Genomic DNA, 17,300 nt, shown 5'->3' on the forward strand with positions numbered 1-17,300 from the left:
TCCTATACATACAAGCCTATGATAAAGTTTAATGCATAGATACACTAAGAGATTAACAACAATACATAATAAAATAGAACAATTATGTCAATATACTGTAATCAAAGTTATGTAAATGTGGTATCTCTCTCTCTCTTTTTCTCTCTTTCTCTCACTAAATGTCTTATTGTACTGTACTCTCCTACAGTCCACAGTTGACAGTGGGTAATTGAGACAACAGGTAATTGAAACCTCAAAAAGGGAAACTTCGGATAAGGAAGTACTACTGTATTGGTTCATAAAGAATGGGCATTTCTAAGACTCCTGATATAAATTGTCCAACTCTCTTACAGAAAATTTATACAAATTACAGTCCTAGGAACAGCATGTAAGAGTGTCTATTTCCCAACCCCTTAATAAGGCTAAATGGTAGATTTTCAAAAATTCTATCTACTTGATAGATCAATAAATGATATACCCTTTTTGTTTTCTATTTGTGAGATTAAACATTTTTATATTAATTGCTTTTTTTCTTTTATAAATTTCTTGTCATGTTCTTGGTTCTTATATTTATAGAGATGTTTTATTTAAGTTTTTCATTTATAAGAGTGCTTAAAAGGTTTAGGATATTTATCCATTTCCCGTACTATCTTTTTCATATATGTTAAATTGGTCAATTTGGAAGCTTCATTCTTTGTTTTGGGAATTAAAATGACTGTTAAAAAGTAGAGGTTGGCACCCTTCTTAGAGGTTTGTTTTGGGGAGCAGCCAGCCTTGCTTTTTCCCTTGGCCAGGACGGAGGAGAGACAGGGAAAGAAAGAGTGTGTGTATGTGTATGTGTGTGTAATAGTCACTTTCCTTTTGATGAAGGTGTATGAGAGTTGTCCGGCTGAACAAAGCAGGGAGAGCACAGAACTACGGGGGCGGGGAGGGGGGATCCCCACCTCCACAGCCAACCAAGCAAATCTGTCACAGGGAAAGTCCATTTTCTTCTGAGGTCTCCACCCCAGGTCAGACCCTAACATGTTCCTTGAAATAAGTTTTATTAGGCAGAAAAGTCATTCCCTTAATTAGCAGGTGCCAGATTTAACAGGGATCATTTGGACAACAGCTCAGAGCTAGGGTAGAGAGCTGAAGTGGGAAAGGGACATTAGAAAAGAAACAATAAATTATAACGCAGAATTGGGCTTCTTCACCAACTTTTTTGGTCTTTTCATTGGCCCAGCAAATAAACAATAAAAGGTCAAAAAGGAACAATTATTCCTTCCAGTATAATTCCAATCAATAAATATAGAAGAAATGATCAAAAATAGAGAAAACGGTCATTAGAATCCTACAGTAATTGCTGCAGGCAAGCTCAGCTGATAAATACTAAAGTTAGTGGGCAAAATGCATAGCCTCAAAGTATCTCTCCCAGAACATTTATCTATTATTGTAGTTATTTTAACATATGTTCACACAATTTTTGGTATTTTTCCTTCCAGGTGTTGGAGCTTAATTCCCCTTCCCTTGAGTGTGGGCTAGACTTAGTAACTTGCTTCTAACAAATAGAGTATGGAATAAGAAAAATAGTAATTTTGCAATTAGGAAACCTGGCAGACACCACCTTCATCAAGTGGTCAAGGTTAACATTATCAGTAAGGTAATAAGACACTGATGTCTTGCACTCCTTGATACGATGTGATGAGAAGAGAGCATCATTTTTGTGATATTCTTCCCAACAATTTACAACCCTATAATTATGAGAAAATATTTAGACTAACCCAACTGAGGAACATACCACAAAATACCTGATTAGTACTCTTCAAAACTGTCAGGGTCATCAGAGACAAGGAAAGACTGAAGAACTACCACGGATTCGAGGAAACTAAAATGATATGACAAATAAATGCAACGTGGGATTCTGGATTATATCCTGGATCAGAAAAAAAAAGCACATTAACATAAAACCTGGGGAAATCCAAATAAAGTCTCTAGTTAAGTTCACAGTTTTCACTGTTGATTTCTCAGCTGTGAACATTACACCACATTAACGTAAGATGTTAACATTAGGTGAAGCTGCAAGAAAATAGCATGGGAACTCTCTGTACTTTGGTCTGTATTTCTAAAATTATTTAAAAATAAAAAGTTAGGGGGGAAAAATCCATACCCAAATCTCATAGGACACAGTGAATTACAGCAAAGCTACTACAAATAGGAAAGCAATCTAGTTTTACTAAATCAGTGTCATCAAATGGAATGGATTGGTCATGTTGTTAATTCATCACATAAAGCAGGTAAACTACTGTATCATTTCAGCCGTTGCAAATCTATGATTCATGGATTTCAACAATCAGAAAAAATAAAGTGACATTATATGTTTAAACAAATGATAAGGTTGCTATGGTGGCTTTTATTCCTGGGATGTTCATATTCTCAATTTGTTCAGAAGTAGAAAACAATGCTGACAGCCAGAGGTATCATTTATCCTAGGGCTGCTCCGGTTACTCTGGGAAAAGCCTGATATCAGGTAACAACATAAAGATGTTGGGCCCAGGAGCTGTTGAAATGTGAGGATGAATGTGAGGCTTGTGCCTGATGTGGTTGTATGACGTGTCTGTTTTCGACTCCTCTCTTAGGCGTCTCGCTTTCCTTGGCTACAGAATTACTCAGGAAGGCTAACTGCTCATAGGAGGCACTAGGAAGAGCTGGCTTGTTCTCTGGGATGGTGAAGCAGAAGCTATCCCAGGCACATAAATATTCTAACAAGTTTCATCTTGTCACAATAGAGTCATAAAGTTGCTCTGTTCAGCACATGATAATGGCTTTGTAATTCAATTATTGGTAGTATTTGTCTTCTGGGATTTATCTGTCTTAAACTTCGGCACTCATGTAAAACCCTTTGCCATAAATCTCATAAATGCAGGTTCTATCCCCCACCCCAGGGCACATCTTGCCATGCCTGTGAAAATCTTGACAGCTTTCTCTAAATTATGGAATTGCTCTGTTTAGAGGTTTTGATGTTTTAAGTGCCAAAGCCAACAATAAAAAACAGTGGGACAGGTCCATTTCCTCTAGTTATTCTCTTTAAAGGAAGATAGATCCTGACAGACAGATACACAAAGTTCCATTCTCAATCCAAAAGGCTATTTTCATCCATTTCTCTAGCATTTTTTAGAAAGGATTCCTGCAAGTCATAGGAAGCCAGATGTAATAGCTTCCAAATTCTCGTTAAGTCCTGAGATCGTGTCCTGAGATTGAGCCTTCTGAAAATACATCAAGGCTGGTCTCCTACATGGATTCACTGGTCTTACAGCTGGTTTTAGGATTTTCTGCTGTCCACTCTGTCTTTCCTACTCAGTCACATGAGCCAAACCCTAAGGTTTGGGGTCTTCTCTACCTTTCTGTCTTGAATTTAGCATTCCACACCTTAGTTACCTACTAAGACAACCCTATCTAATCTTTGATTTGAAAATTTTTTAAGAGATAGAAAATTACAGTTAGATGGGAGAAATAAGTTCTAGTGTTCTATAGCATTGTAGGATGACAACAGTAAACAATAACAGATTATATATTTTCAAATAGCTAGAAGAGAGAATAGTGAATGATCCCAACACAAAGAAATAATAAATGTTTGAGATGATGGATATGCTAGTTACCCTGATATGATGAGTATACATACATTGTATTTGTCAAAATATCACTATGTATCCCATAAATGTGTACAACTATTATGTGTCAATTAAAAATAAATAAGTGAATGAATAAATAAGTAAATATGGCCACCCCATTAACCTATATCCATCCGACAGTTTCCACTCAGTCAACAAATACTCATTGAGCACCTATTTCATCCATCCCAAAATGCTCACTTTTTTTTTGTATTTTAACATTTCTTAAATCAGTAGGTGTCTTACCATCAACAAAATGTTATACAGGCACACCTCGTCTTTATTGCACTTCAGTTTTTCAATTGTGCTTCACAGATACTGCATTTTTTTTACAAGTTGAAGGTTATGTCAACTTTGTGTTGAGAATGTCTATTGGTGCCATTTTTCCAATAGTATGTGCTCACTTCATGTCACTGTATCACATTCTGATTATCACAATATTTTAAACTCTTTCATTATTATTATTATATCTGTTACAGTGATCTGTGATCAGTGATCTTTGATGTTACTATTGTAATTGTTTTGTGGTGCTGCAAACTGTCCCCACGCAAGATGGCAAACTTAATTGACAAATTTTGTATGTGTTCTGACTGCTCCACAAATTGGCCAGTTCCCCATCTCCCTCCCTCTACTTGGGCCTCCTTATTCCCCAAGACACAACAATATTGAAATTAGGCCAATCACTAACCACACAGTGGTCTGTAAATGTTCACATAAAAGGAAGAATTACATGTCTCTCACTTTAAAGCAAAGTCAGAAATGATTAAGCTTAGTGAGAAAGACATACTGAAAGTCCATACAGGGTGGAATCTAGCCCTCTTGCACCAGTTGGCCAACCTGTGAAGGCAAAGGAAAAGTCCTTGACGGAAATTAAAAGTGCTACTCCAGTGAACATGACAAGAAAGCAAAACAGTGTTATAACTGATATGGAGAAAGTTTTAATGGTCTGGAAGATCAAACCAGTCATAATAGTCCCTTAAACCAAAGGCTAACCCAGAGGAAGCCCTTAATGCTCTTCAAATCTCTGAAGGCTGAGAGAGGTTAGGAAGCCACAGAAGAAAAGTCTGAAGCTGGCAGAGATTGGTTCATGGGGTTTAAGAAAAAAGCCGTCTCCACAGCATAAAAGTGCAAGGTGAAGCATCAAGTGCTCATGTAGAAGCTAAAGCAAGTTATCCAGAAGATCAAGCTAAGAAGACTGAAGGTGGCTACACTAAACAACAAATTTTCAACGTGGCCAAAACCACCTTATATTGGAAGAAGGTGCCATCTAGGACTTTCATAGCTAGAGAGTTGAAGTCAATACCTGCCTTTAAAAGCTTCAAAGGACAGGCTGGCTGTCTTGTTAAGGGCTAATGAAGCCAGTGACTTGAAGTTGAAGCCAATGCTCATTTACCATTCCAAAACTCCTAGGACCCTTATGAATGATGCTAAGTCTACTCTGCCTGTGCTCTACAAATGGAACGACAAAGTCTGGAGGGCAGCACATTTCTTTAGAGCATGGTTCATTAAATATTTTAAGCCAACTGTTGAGACCTAATGCTCAGATAAAATGATTTCTTTTCAAAATATTACTGCTCATTGACAATGTACCTAGTCACCAAAGAGTTCTGATGGAGATGTGTAAGGAGATAAACGAGTTTTCTATAAGCACTGTACGACTAGTGCTTAGGATTACTTACTTGGCATTGTGGAATTTAGCATACAGAATTGGGGTGTGTGGTGGGTCGGAAAAAGTATATTTGTGCCCAGGTTGGCAAGAACCTAGTTCAATTCTCATTCTGTTCGATTTCTCATTGTAAGCCATGAGGAATGAGGCAAACACTTGTTGGGGGAGACATAGATTCGTTAGGCAATAGTATAAGACAGGGAGACGAATGGGGAGGCTTTTTCATCATTTCTAGGGGGAGTGGTCGAGGTGGGCTGAATCTGCATAATGCTAAGGAGGATGGAAGTGTGCAGGGGGAGCATCAGGAAGCCAGAACTGATGGCACTTGGAAATACTAGGGTTTAGGGAGAGGTAAGAAACAGAGATGGATATGACTCTAACGTGCCGAGGTTCAGATACAAAGAATATAGAAATGAATGTGGAAGCTTATTTTTGAAAAGCTGATTCTAAATGGTCAGATATTTCACTGCCACCACAACATAAAATTGAAAGTGAGTAATGCTGTTCATTTAGAAGCTCTCTAAAGACAATGAGCTACTTCATAGCTTTTAGTAAAGGATGGGACAGGGTACCTGGGAAAAAGGAAGCCATATCATCTTCCTAATATATTATCAACATATCTGGTTATTTTGATAAAATTGAGTTTTGCTTTCTTTCTCTCTCTCTCTTTTTTTTTTTTTTGGTAACATCATTAGACTTCATCCTATTTCCAGTCTGAGGGACCTGGGAAAGAAAAAATACACAGGCCCAGCCTCTTGTCATTGAATCCAATAAATCCATCTGGAGAAAGACAAAAGAGTTCCAGCCATCTCACGCCACATTTTCTAAGTCCCTTTGCTGTGGGGGGCTTAGAAGTCTTAGAGATGCTATGTGAAATGGCTGGTGTACCTGAAGGAGGAAGAGAAAGGGCTACGGTGATATGATATACATAAAACAAACTACTGAACAATAGCAATAAAGAGGGAAGAAAAAAACCCTGAAACTGGCTCAGCAGCAATATTCAGCAAGGCCTTGGGAATGTAAGTTGGTAATATGAGTCAACATCAAAGAGAGAAACTATTTTATATTCTGGAGTGTCTTCTGATCATAGACAGGTATGTCAGCAAAAGTTTATGGAACTGCCCCTTTCCTGTAAGACTGTTACTACCTGAGGTTAGAGAGGACAACCCTAGGCAGGGAGAACAGGCCAGGTATACAGGCAAATGTGACTTCAGTGATGAGGTGTGAGACCCAGTGGATGTGGGGCCAACAGCAAATATCTACCAACGTAGTTCTGTGTAAGAAGAGATATGAGCTGTGCTGGTGCACAGCACAGGGGGCCGCGAAGGTGCACTGGAGATGGAATTGCAGCATCGTGCGCAATCAGCACAGGCTCTTTAGTCAGACATACCTGGGCTTAAATTCCATCACTATTACCTACTAATGTGTGACATTAGGCAAAATTATTTAACCTCTCTGAGATTTTGTTTATTTATTCATTTGCCTTCTTATTTATTTCTCATCTGAAAATGGGGATTAAAACATCCACAATGGGTACCTCTTGTTGATACCTTCCCATTATCCTCTCCCTTTCTTTTGATAAAAGCACCTCTGTCCCTCCTGGGGCATCAACAACCCTTATTTTATGTGATTGACTAAAGTTGATTCTACCCCCAGGTCTATCTATGGGCATGTTACCCAATCAGAGCTCATAAGATTGAATCCCAGGAGTTTTGCTGGGATAAGCAAGAAAGTAATTTCTTTTTCATTGGAATAAATCTGGAAAGATATAAGCTTGTAGAGGCCACTGCAAAGAAGCCACTATACTTCTGCCTGCATGAAGCTAATGCACAGGAGAATAGAGCTGAGTGATGGGCAGAGATCAAGACCTGAGGCTTTTTATGAGCTTCTGGATCTCATAGGGTCTAGATAAAGTTAGACCTTCTGATTTTCCAGACCCATGAACCACCATCTCTTTTAAAAAAATTTTTTTTTCTTAAAAAAGATTGCATTTTTCTATCATTTTTCTATCATGTCTTGAAAGAGTCTTGATCAACAAACTATTTCACATCATGGATTTGAGGACTGATGTAAACAACATATGCAAAATGCTTAGCACAAGCTTGGTACACGGTAAATGCTCCACAAATGAGACTTGTTGACAAAGATGTGGAATGTGAAGTCATTCACACTGACTGGCATTAAATTGTGGGGAAGAATGAGAATGTGTGCACATGCTCAAACACACTGAGTGTGGAGTTGTAAGCATTTCTTTATCTTTCTGCTGTATAATACAGCTGCCATATGCCTCCGAGGGACATCACTGAAAGAAAGCTGGCGTTCCAAAATAACAAAGGTTCATTGTTGAGCCACTCTTGCTTGAGGATTTGGCTTTTGGCAGGAGATTCCCTTATTCAAGGCATTTGAGTGCCACTGACCCTCCAATTCCATGTTCCTCTTCAATGTCAAATGTGACACCTTGGCTTTTACCTACTGAAGTGTTAAAGTGAAATAAAGAGTACGTCATTTTAGAATTTAAACATTTTGTCTTCTCCTTTTATTGGGGGATTGTAGTGGAAAATAGGTCTTGAATTTGAGGCTGAGAATGAAGCCAATGCAGGGAAAAACAAAACTAGTGAGACAGAAAGCCAGTTATTATTAATAATATTATTACTGTTGGTCAGTTGGCACTAAGTACAATTCTTAGGCACCTGGCATGTTACCAATTCACAAGAAGCATATCATTTAATGAAGTGGGTATTAATGATTTTACGGAGGAAAAATCTGAGGCACGGAGAAGTTATTTGGCTTCTCCATGATCTTAGTAAATTGCAAAGCTAGAACTTTGACCACAGTGTCTCTGAGCCTCTTAACCTCCAAGCTGTTCTGCCTCCCAATATAATTGATTTCTGACATAGGAAAGAATAAAACCACTATTGCTGTCAGTTACATAAAAAGGACACCTATTCTATTAATGGTAATATTATGCTAAAATGTGTCATACGATAGCCTATGTATGTAAATCAGTTTTGGAAGCAATCTGAACTCCTTGGAGGAAAGTTCGTATTTATAGTTGTCATGGTAGTATTAACAGCAACCACTGTGATGACATAAGAATAAGCTGTTACATCCCATAATTATTTTACAATTGCCATTGATTACTTCCAGGGGTGGCATGACCACTGCCACCGAAAATAAAAATAACTGTCAAGTGTGCTAGGTAATAAGGAAAATATATGAATTCATCTTCATTTTTTCTCTATGGAAACTGCTTTGCTAGTCTCCAGGGTCACTCAACAATTCAATTTAGCACTAGAGAAATCCCCCTCAGTGCCCCCCCTACCCCCCGTAGCTGAGCTCCAAGCAGAAATGATTAAAGGCTGTTTATTTTAATTAAGCTTGCTGAGTAATCCTAGATAGCCCCATAGTTCCTATGTAATTTGAAGTAACTGGTCTCCAAGAGTGAGTCTAATAAATATTACTTTGATTGACAATTATTCTGCCAGCCTCAGGAAGTTGCTCAGAGTCAGAAAATACAGACCATCTGGGCAGAGACCAAGAGATTTTCCCCAACAGCCATGGCATTATGCAATTTACAAGTTCTCATGCCTTCTCTAGAAAAACCAACCAAGCTCAAAGAACCCATGTGGCCATTTGACAAGCCCAGTTGGAGAGATACACATGCAGACACTGTGGCCGAAAGAGTTTTGTGTTTATACCACTCATCTGTCTGAGTAAGCTAGATTTTTAAGGCTCACTGCCCTAGCCTAGAAAAGAAGGCCAAGTAGGAGGGACAACAGCATCCGCTGATTTAGCAGAGCATGGACTTTGGTGACAAAACGCCTGCATCTGAATCCTGGCTCTGGCACTTCCCAGCTGTGTGACCTTGGACAAATGACTTAACCTCTCTGTGCCATAGGTTCCCTATCTGTTAAATGATGAAAATGAAAAGCTTACTTCAGAAGGTTGTCATAAGGATTAAAGAGCGTAAGTTTAAATAGTGCTTATTGCACTTTTAGGCCTTGAATGGGGAAGATGTGTCTCTCTGTTCCCAAAGGCAAAAACAGAGGTTTTATTTATTTTACTTAACAGACATATTAATTAGAATTCATATACAATAATGTGTAATGTTTTTACAAAGACGATAATTTTGTGATATTTGATTACAAGGGTTTCACTAATCAAGCTTTCACATACAAGATCCCCCTTCAAGGAACAGATAAGAAAGGACTGCAATTAGCATGAGCAAAAGCAGTGATGAGGTCTGCTCACCTTATAATAAGGTCAAGTGTAAATACGACCTCCACTGAGCTAGAAGACGCTGTGTATCATGTACCCCTTACATGGGAAATATTCTCATATTCATTATTTTTTCTTGTCCATCCTTTTAGTCAACGTTTTTCTTTGTTTCTATTGGTAGAAACAAACTTTTGTCCAGTCCTCTGAATTGCTACTTTCTACCCTGGAGTTTTGAGTACCATGTGCATAGATATTTGTAGACTCTTAAAAGCAGGACTTTTTCACTGGCAAAGCAGCAACTCTATTTCCCGGATAAACTAGGAGGACCACATTCATTTATTTCCGTCCTTTATTTTAGGAGGCCTTTCTATGCACATAGAGCACTGAGAAAACAATACTAATAATTTATAAAAAGACATCGATACTCACTTTCAAAAACTGACTTTATAATTTATAATTTTTTATTATGTCATATTAAGTATTTATTATTTTCTAAAGACTTACCCTGGAATAATTCTCAAGTCAGAAGGAGATGAGCTAGTGTTCAAGCTGCTGAGATCTGAGGTCAAAAAGCTACAGAAATCACTTTGAGCAAAAAAAAAAAAAAAAAAAAAAAAATCAATGACTTGGAGGCAGTCACCCCTTGCCACCATTCCAAGAATTGAGGCTTCATGCCTCAGGGCATGGTGATAAGAGTTGAGTGAGCCAGAGACTGAGGCAGTGAAGGTTTTTACTGGGGGAAGAAATGACCCTTGGGTGTGTTGGAGGAGGAGAAGAGAGTGACAAAATAGGGAAAACGATACAGATCATTTGGAACACACAGACAAAACACAAAGATAGAGGAATCTCATGAATAAGGAACAAAATGAGTAAGGAAGGGAGAGAAAAGTGCTGACCAGAGAAAGGAAACTCAGGAAGAGCCAGAGCTGAGTTTCTGGAGATGGGAGATGTCGATTTGGACTCAAAAGCAAGGCTCAAGTCATCCCGAAGCAAGGGCAGCTAAAGAGAGAGAGGTGAGCCCACTTCTGTGCAACAAATCCCTTCTTACAAATGTCTTGATATGATAGAGAAAAATGGTATCATGCCATATAAAAGTCTCTGTATGTTATCTTTGAGCCAGTTTGTTTGCAAATGACTTCTCTTTAACTTTTTTTTCAGGCAGTTTCACTAGCTTTTTAAGAGATTTCTCTAATGCGGTTCTCTGGTTTTCAACTCCCACAGGGGGTTTAGTGCAGTGTTTGAAAATGAGGAAGATAAAAATGCATTCCTCTTAGAAGTTCATATAAAAGTGAGAGAATTGGCATGGAGGTGGGAAGCTATTATATGCCTTGGTGATCTGTTCTGCCTCTAAGGCTGCCGACAGGCAGTGTGATTTCAGGAGGAGTAAAGGAGAGATACTTTTGGGCCGTCATTGCAGGGTACTCATTGGCTACTAAAAGATCACTGACCCTACGATTCTGAATGATGTGAGTAAGGAATATTTAAACGCTTGTCTGAGCTAGTTTCCAGTAGCACTGTTTATAATAGCAAACATCTGGAAACAACCCAAATGTCTTTTCTAACAGCAGATTAGATAAATTAGGCTAAGGTGAAATCACATCTTTTGGCAGAGGTTAGGATGTAAGCTCAAAAGTCATGTCAAAATTATACTAGGGAAAAAAAAAGACAAATTAGGAAGACGTTTATAACAAATATGATTGGAAAAGTGTTATATTAATTTATATTTTATGTGCTTACATCAATCAATAAAACATTAAAACCCAATAAAAATAGTCAAAAAACATGATCAGGAAAAAAAAAAATTACACTAGAAGGTTCCATACTTTGTTCTTACTTTGCCAAGATCTAGGACTTTGGAAACTCAAAAGCCAAAATGCACTTGTGTTATTTCCCTTCTTTTCAATTTCAGCCACCCATTCCCATGGACAGAGGCCGCTTCTAGCTTAATTAAGGGGGATGGACTTATGGGCTTAGGTGGTTAAAAAAAAAACCGAAGAATAAAAGTATATTTTCTTTGCCCCTCATTTCTCTTTTCCCATACACACATCCCACTAACATACAGTTTAATTTTTATGTTAAATATACATAAGATCTACTTCCAATCTATATTCTTAGAGTAAAATGATATGTAGTCAATTAAAAATGATACATGTATAGTTAATTGAATTCCCTCAAAAGAAACAGGGCATAGAACAGTGTGAATAGCTAGCATTTATGCAAATGCAAATATCTGTATGTATAAGTGTTAGAAACTGAGTGTTTGTATCCCCCCCAAAATTCATATGTTCGAGCCCTAACCCACAATGGTGTGATGGTATTTGTAGATGGGGCCTTTGCGAGGTAATTGGGTTTAGGTGAGGTCATGAGGATGAGGTCCCCACGATGGGATTAGTGCCCCTACAAGAAGAGGAAGAGAGACCAGAGTTCTCTCTCTCCTCAGCATGTGTGGGCACAGCCAGAGGGCCACCATCTGCAAACCAGGAAGAGGGCCTTTAGCAGGTACCAAATCAGCTGGCATCTTGATCCTGAATTTCCTAGCCCCCAGAACTGTGAGGAATAAATGTCTGTTGTTTAAGCCACCCAGTCTATGGTATTTTGTAACATGAATATTTCTAGAAAGATTAGAAAGAAACTAGGAATTCTGGTTATGTCCCCCATGACAAGAGTAGATCTAGAAGACCTGAAATCAGGAATGGGAGGGAGATCTACTTTTAGACTAAACAAAGCATACTTATTTACACTGAAAACCTTCATTTGAACATGCAATTTATGTGTATATAATGCTTTTAATAATAAAAATCACTATTTTTTTTTAAATGTCTGTCTCTTAGATTCTACCAAAACATAACAGAGCAATACTTACAAAGCCCCTGAAGTTCGCTAATCTCAATCCATTCTGAGTCTTTAAGAAATTTGTGACACATCTTTTAATATTTCCTTAAAATATTTACTACTCCAATTTCACGTCCTGCCCTATGGGGATGTGAACAGACCTCCTGTGAGAGCACTGAGAACAAGATTCCAATGGTCATTCACTAGGTGATATCTTAATGTGCTACAAGATAAAGTGAGACTTACCAGTAGAACCTGTTTGGTATGACCCCTTCCTGGATAAGCTGCCACCTTCTCCCAAATTCAGCAGAGCTGTATAACTGTAAAGAAGAGAAACTACTCAGCACAGTGGTTCTGTGGTACATCAAATACACTCACATCAGTTCATTGGATCGATAATAAATATAATCATACTAATACCTACCATTTATTGAGTCCCTGCCATATGCCAAGTGAGTGTTTCACATGCATCACCTCTATTTCTAACCTGAAGTCTGCAAGGCATATACTAATATCCCCATTTTACAACTGAGGAAACTGAAGCTCAGAAGGATTAACTGACTTTTTGGAAATTGCATGCCAGGTAAGCAGTAGAATGAACTGGAACTCATAACTCTTTCCACTTGGTGACAAAGTCAGCTGTGCCACTTGACGTAGCATGTGCAGAGCATCATGGGGGATGCCAGGAAGGGCAAAGTTTAGACCTGGTCTGGAAGAGCACACAATATATAACCTGAACCTAAGTACAATAATGAGAAATGCATGAGGCAGCCGGTGATAGTACACTGGGGAAGATCAGGAATCAATCAGGGATGCTTCAAGACATTGTGGAGAATTGGTTGTTACCTGAAGGAATGAGAGCATCCAAACTGACAAAAGTGGCATTACTCACAAAGGGAACAGCATGAGTCAAAGTGGTGAGACAGAGAGGGATACGGTATGAATAAGCCTAACTTATTTAAATAAGTTTGGATGAATATGTTGAGGGCAATGTGGAAAAGGCATTCAATGGCAAATTAAGGAGACAAGAATCGATTCTACAGGCAATAAGGAACTGTCATTATAACAGTAATCAGAGAAACTTCAGGCTAAAAAACAGCAGTACACACTGTCTGAGCTCTTACTATGATCCAAGTTCTTCACTTGCATTATCTTATTTAATCCACATACCATCCCCATGATACATGGAGTTATTATGGCCATTTTACAGATGATTGCGCAGCCGGTAAGATGTCAAATGCATTTACTAGACCACTTCAGTACTCTCTAAGGGCAAGAGAATCACATTTCGTAGAATCACAGCACTTAAGATAAGGACTGACCCTCCACATACTCCATCCCCCAAATGTCTTCTTTTATGTACTGTTTTTCTTTGAAGCAAGCTCCTTGTTATCCTTGCTGCTTGTTATCCTCTCTTATAATCTTAATGTGACCATGGGACCCTTTTCTGCCTCCAGAAGCATCCTTCGATGGCAGCCCAGAGAATCTTGTTGCTGTAGGTACTCTGGTTCCCAAAGGCATTGAGCTATTGATTTGAAAAAACATCACTTGAAACATCTTTCTGCTATGTGCTCGGTTTATAACCCACCTGCGCCTCAATCTCCCATGATCACATTTACCACCTCCCACTGGGAAAGGATGTGAGTCACACTGTACTGAGTACCACGACTGCCCAGCCTTTTCCTCTGCCCCCATCCCCAACACTCAGCAAAGGGTCAGTGACTCACTAAGTGATTCACAATGGCGGCAGATGGCACCAGGCATGTCCATGTCTCATGTCCAAGGAACAACTCAACTCAAGTGAGTAATTACTGACTCTTGAAAGAACTTGCTACAACATTGTGTCCATTGGATCAAAACACACCCTGAAACCAAAAACAGCTAAAATATCTGGCCACTAAAGCAAGAAGCTCGAGTGGCTCCAATTACACAGTATTTGGGTGACCAGCCAAGGAGAATCTGCAGCTTTTTCTTTCTAAGTCCTTCTTATTATTCTTTCTTTGCCTATCACGCCCAGGGGAGAAAGGTTCCCTGGGTACATTTCATGTTTGATATTTTTTATGAGTGCCAAGGAGAGATGGAGAGGGAGCTCCCCAACTAGAGCTAACAAGGAATAGGACAACACATACCTTCCTAACTCAGAACACAAGGAGCCAGCATATGCATGCCTGCTTCTTGTTTCCTGGCATGTCCTGAACACCTTGCATTACAACATGCAGGCTTGTGCAAAGGAAGCAAGCCCTCAAACCGAGAATTTCTGCTTCTTTCTCCTTCCTCATCCTCTTTTTCTTTCTTTCTTTCTTTTTTTAAACAGAGCTGTACTTATTTCTATGAGTTTAAAGGGAACTGAGTTCACACCATTGTGGTGTGCTTATGTCTATATATAAATGTATGATGATATCTATGTATATATAAACATTAATGCAAATGTAATAGAATCAGGACAATTCAGGATAATAATAATTCTGTGTATGAAGACTGGGCTGACATATATCCTGCAAGAATAATATATAAACTCTGTTTATATGCTACACCAAGGGATTTGTTATCTCTGCTTCCAGGGAAGAATTGTTGGGTGCCAGCATCTGCAGTTCATTTTTTCCCCCTATCTTTTAAAATTTATCCCTTAGGCTTGGATTCAGAGCATGTGGACCAGTCAGGTATGTCTCATGACATTTGTTTATATCTTCAAAGGGCAACTTTGTTATTTGTGAGCATCTAGAGGCCCCTTAAGCCGTGGGTAAATAAAGCAACTCAATAAACCAAGACTCTCTTATTCAGCTCAGTGAAATCTTTTTCAATTGCATCTCTCCAAAGGTACCTTTTGGTCTTGGCGGGCTCATCTTCCCACACACACCTGGCACATTCCCCCTGCTGGGCCTCACTGATGCTACCCACTCCTGCAGAAGGGGCTTCAGGACTTGCCTTCCTCAATGCCAGTGTTGTTTTTAGAGTCAGCTCCAAGGCCACATTCTTCTATGAAACCTGTTCTACCCACTAAGATTCCCACTGGTCTCATCTCCAAAGAACTATGGTACAGCAACAGATGCTATCAAACTATTGGCCACATATTTATATTTAGCTTACTTATTGGCCTTTCAAAAGAGCCTTCTAAGAATGCCAGGCAAAAATTTCTTCCTATCTAAAATCCCTCTAAAATATCTGAGACCACTCCATGCCCCTTAATGAGATTACAAAGGTTTTAGATGTCAGGAATCCTATTCTTCTACATCTAGGGGTGCCTAGAGCACAGTAGATGGTAAGGGAAAAATTACTGAGTTTGCACCATGCAAATTCCCTAGACATGAATCTACCTGGGAAAGAACCCAGGTTTCCCAACTGATGGACAAATGAAATTTATCAGAGAAATATGTTTTGCTTCCACAGATTCACTACTAGAGGGCTACACCAAGCACACACACACACACACACCCCCCTCTATATATCAGTACATTTGAAACACCCAAGGATTTTCAAGAGGGGCTTCCCATATTCACCCTTAAACAAAGCTGCTCTGTATATTCCACCTACTACTTCAAACATTTTCTCCCTAAGAATTCATTGTCCAGCCTGGCGTTGTACCAAAAAAAAAAAGAGAAAACAATTTTCAGCCATTCAAGTTAATGTGTTAATTAAACCTACAGAGTCTGACAGCAGAGTCCTCCACAAAGACGGGGATGGTTATCAAAGGTTTTTACCCAATGATGGTCTCAGCTGCCAGTGGAAGGCTTTTCGTGTAGAACAAGTCAATGTCTTTTAATATAACGCATAGTGTTGTTAGCACCTAAGTAAGATTTATTTCCTTCTCTGTCTCTGGCTCCAAGGTTCCTTGTGACTGTCAGAACACAGAACTGCGGACTATCATCACTATCTGTCATATCAGAGACAGCAGTAGCGGCTCTCTCTAGCAATGCTGAGCCCAGAAAAAATGGAGAGAAAGATTAGGGAGAGGATGAAAGAGCATTTGAACTAGTTTTAGGAGGGCAATGTTCATCTACTAACTTCTTGTCAGTGACTTAAAAATGCCATTCTTAGAGGGTGTTTGTTTTTATTTTGCTAACGCTGGTACAACATATTGAAAAAGAATTAAAGGCGCAGAAATTTTAGAAAGAGAACACAGAAAGATTCTGGTTAAATAAGAATGCAAGGAAGAAAATCCTTCTGTCTAAAATCATTCTAAAATAGCTGAGATGACTTCCCTGAATTAGTAACAATGACTTAACGAGCACAAACCCAACATTCTTCTATGCTCAAGATCTAATAGCAGCCCGTGGGCCCAATCAATGCTGGTCTAGGGCCCTTCACACTTCTTTCTTCTTCCTGCCACCCTCCTTTCCTGATTTTTTTAAAGGCATTTCTCACGTTGGCTTGTTTCCTTGCCGTCTGCCTTTGTCTGCTTTAAGAAGAGTGCAGATAAAAATATATGTAATTGCAAAAGATGCAATCGCAAGAGTTAGTTTCATTGGGAGCCTTGAAGAGAGTTAGGCATCTCTGGCGCCATCCTCTGGAGGTTTGCAAAGCTGCATGTTGGAGGATGGGCCCCAGCTACAAGGACTAACAGAGGGATGCCACAGCGGGACAGGACAGTTTGGGTGTGGGTAAGAGTAAAATGCATTGGTTTTGCTTGAGATTCCTAATCTACAGCAGATTAGGATAAGGTGAGAGAGGGGTGGAGGATGAGCGCAGAAGTTTACAACTTTCATTTTCCACCTTCTTAACATTCACATTTTGGTTTAATCCCTAGAAGAGAGACATCTTTCTACTAGGAGACGAGAAACTCAGCTTCCTTGTATTGATGCAAAAATTTGCAATCATCATTGTCCCTTGAAAGCCTTTTCAATATTCCTAAATCAGATCAACGCATCCTCTCTTTTCAGACTGTTGGGCAGGTGCACGTTAAAATTTTTCTTTTGTAGCTGGGAAATTAGTGGAAGAATAATTCCAGAGAAATTGAT

The 17,300-nt window shown here is 39.1% G+C and overlaps 1 protein-coding gene across 4 annotated transcripts in view; it reads right to left on the reverse strand.

Annotated features, from left to right (window-relative positions):
* The window catches only part of SORCS1 (sortilin related VPS10 domain containing receptor 1), a 467,434-nt gene that overhangs the window by 139,295 nt on the left and 310,839 nt on the right, over positions 1 to 17,300 (reverse strand). For all 4 annotated transcript variants that reach the window (XM_069461103.1, XM_069461105.1, XM_069461104.1 and 1 more), the window contains exon 5: positions 12,592 to 12,665. In XM_069461103.1, the coding sequence (XP_069317204.1) occupies positions 12,592 to 12,665 (74 nt within the window). The remainder of the gene's footprint in view (positions 1 to 12,591; positions 12,666 to 17,300) is intronic.

This window comes from Eulemur rufifrons, chromosome 28 (genome assembly GCF_041146395.1).
Source record: "Eulemur rufifrons isolate Redbay chromosome 28, OSU_ERuf_1, whole genome shotgun sequence".
Classification (NCBI taxonomy): Eukaryota; Metazoa; Chordata; class Mammalia; order Primates; family Lemuridae; genus Eulemur; species Eulemur rufifrons.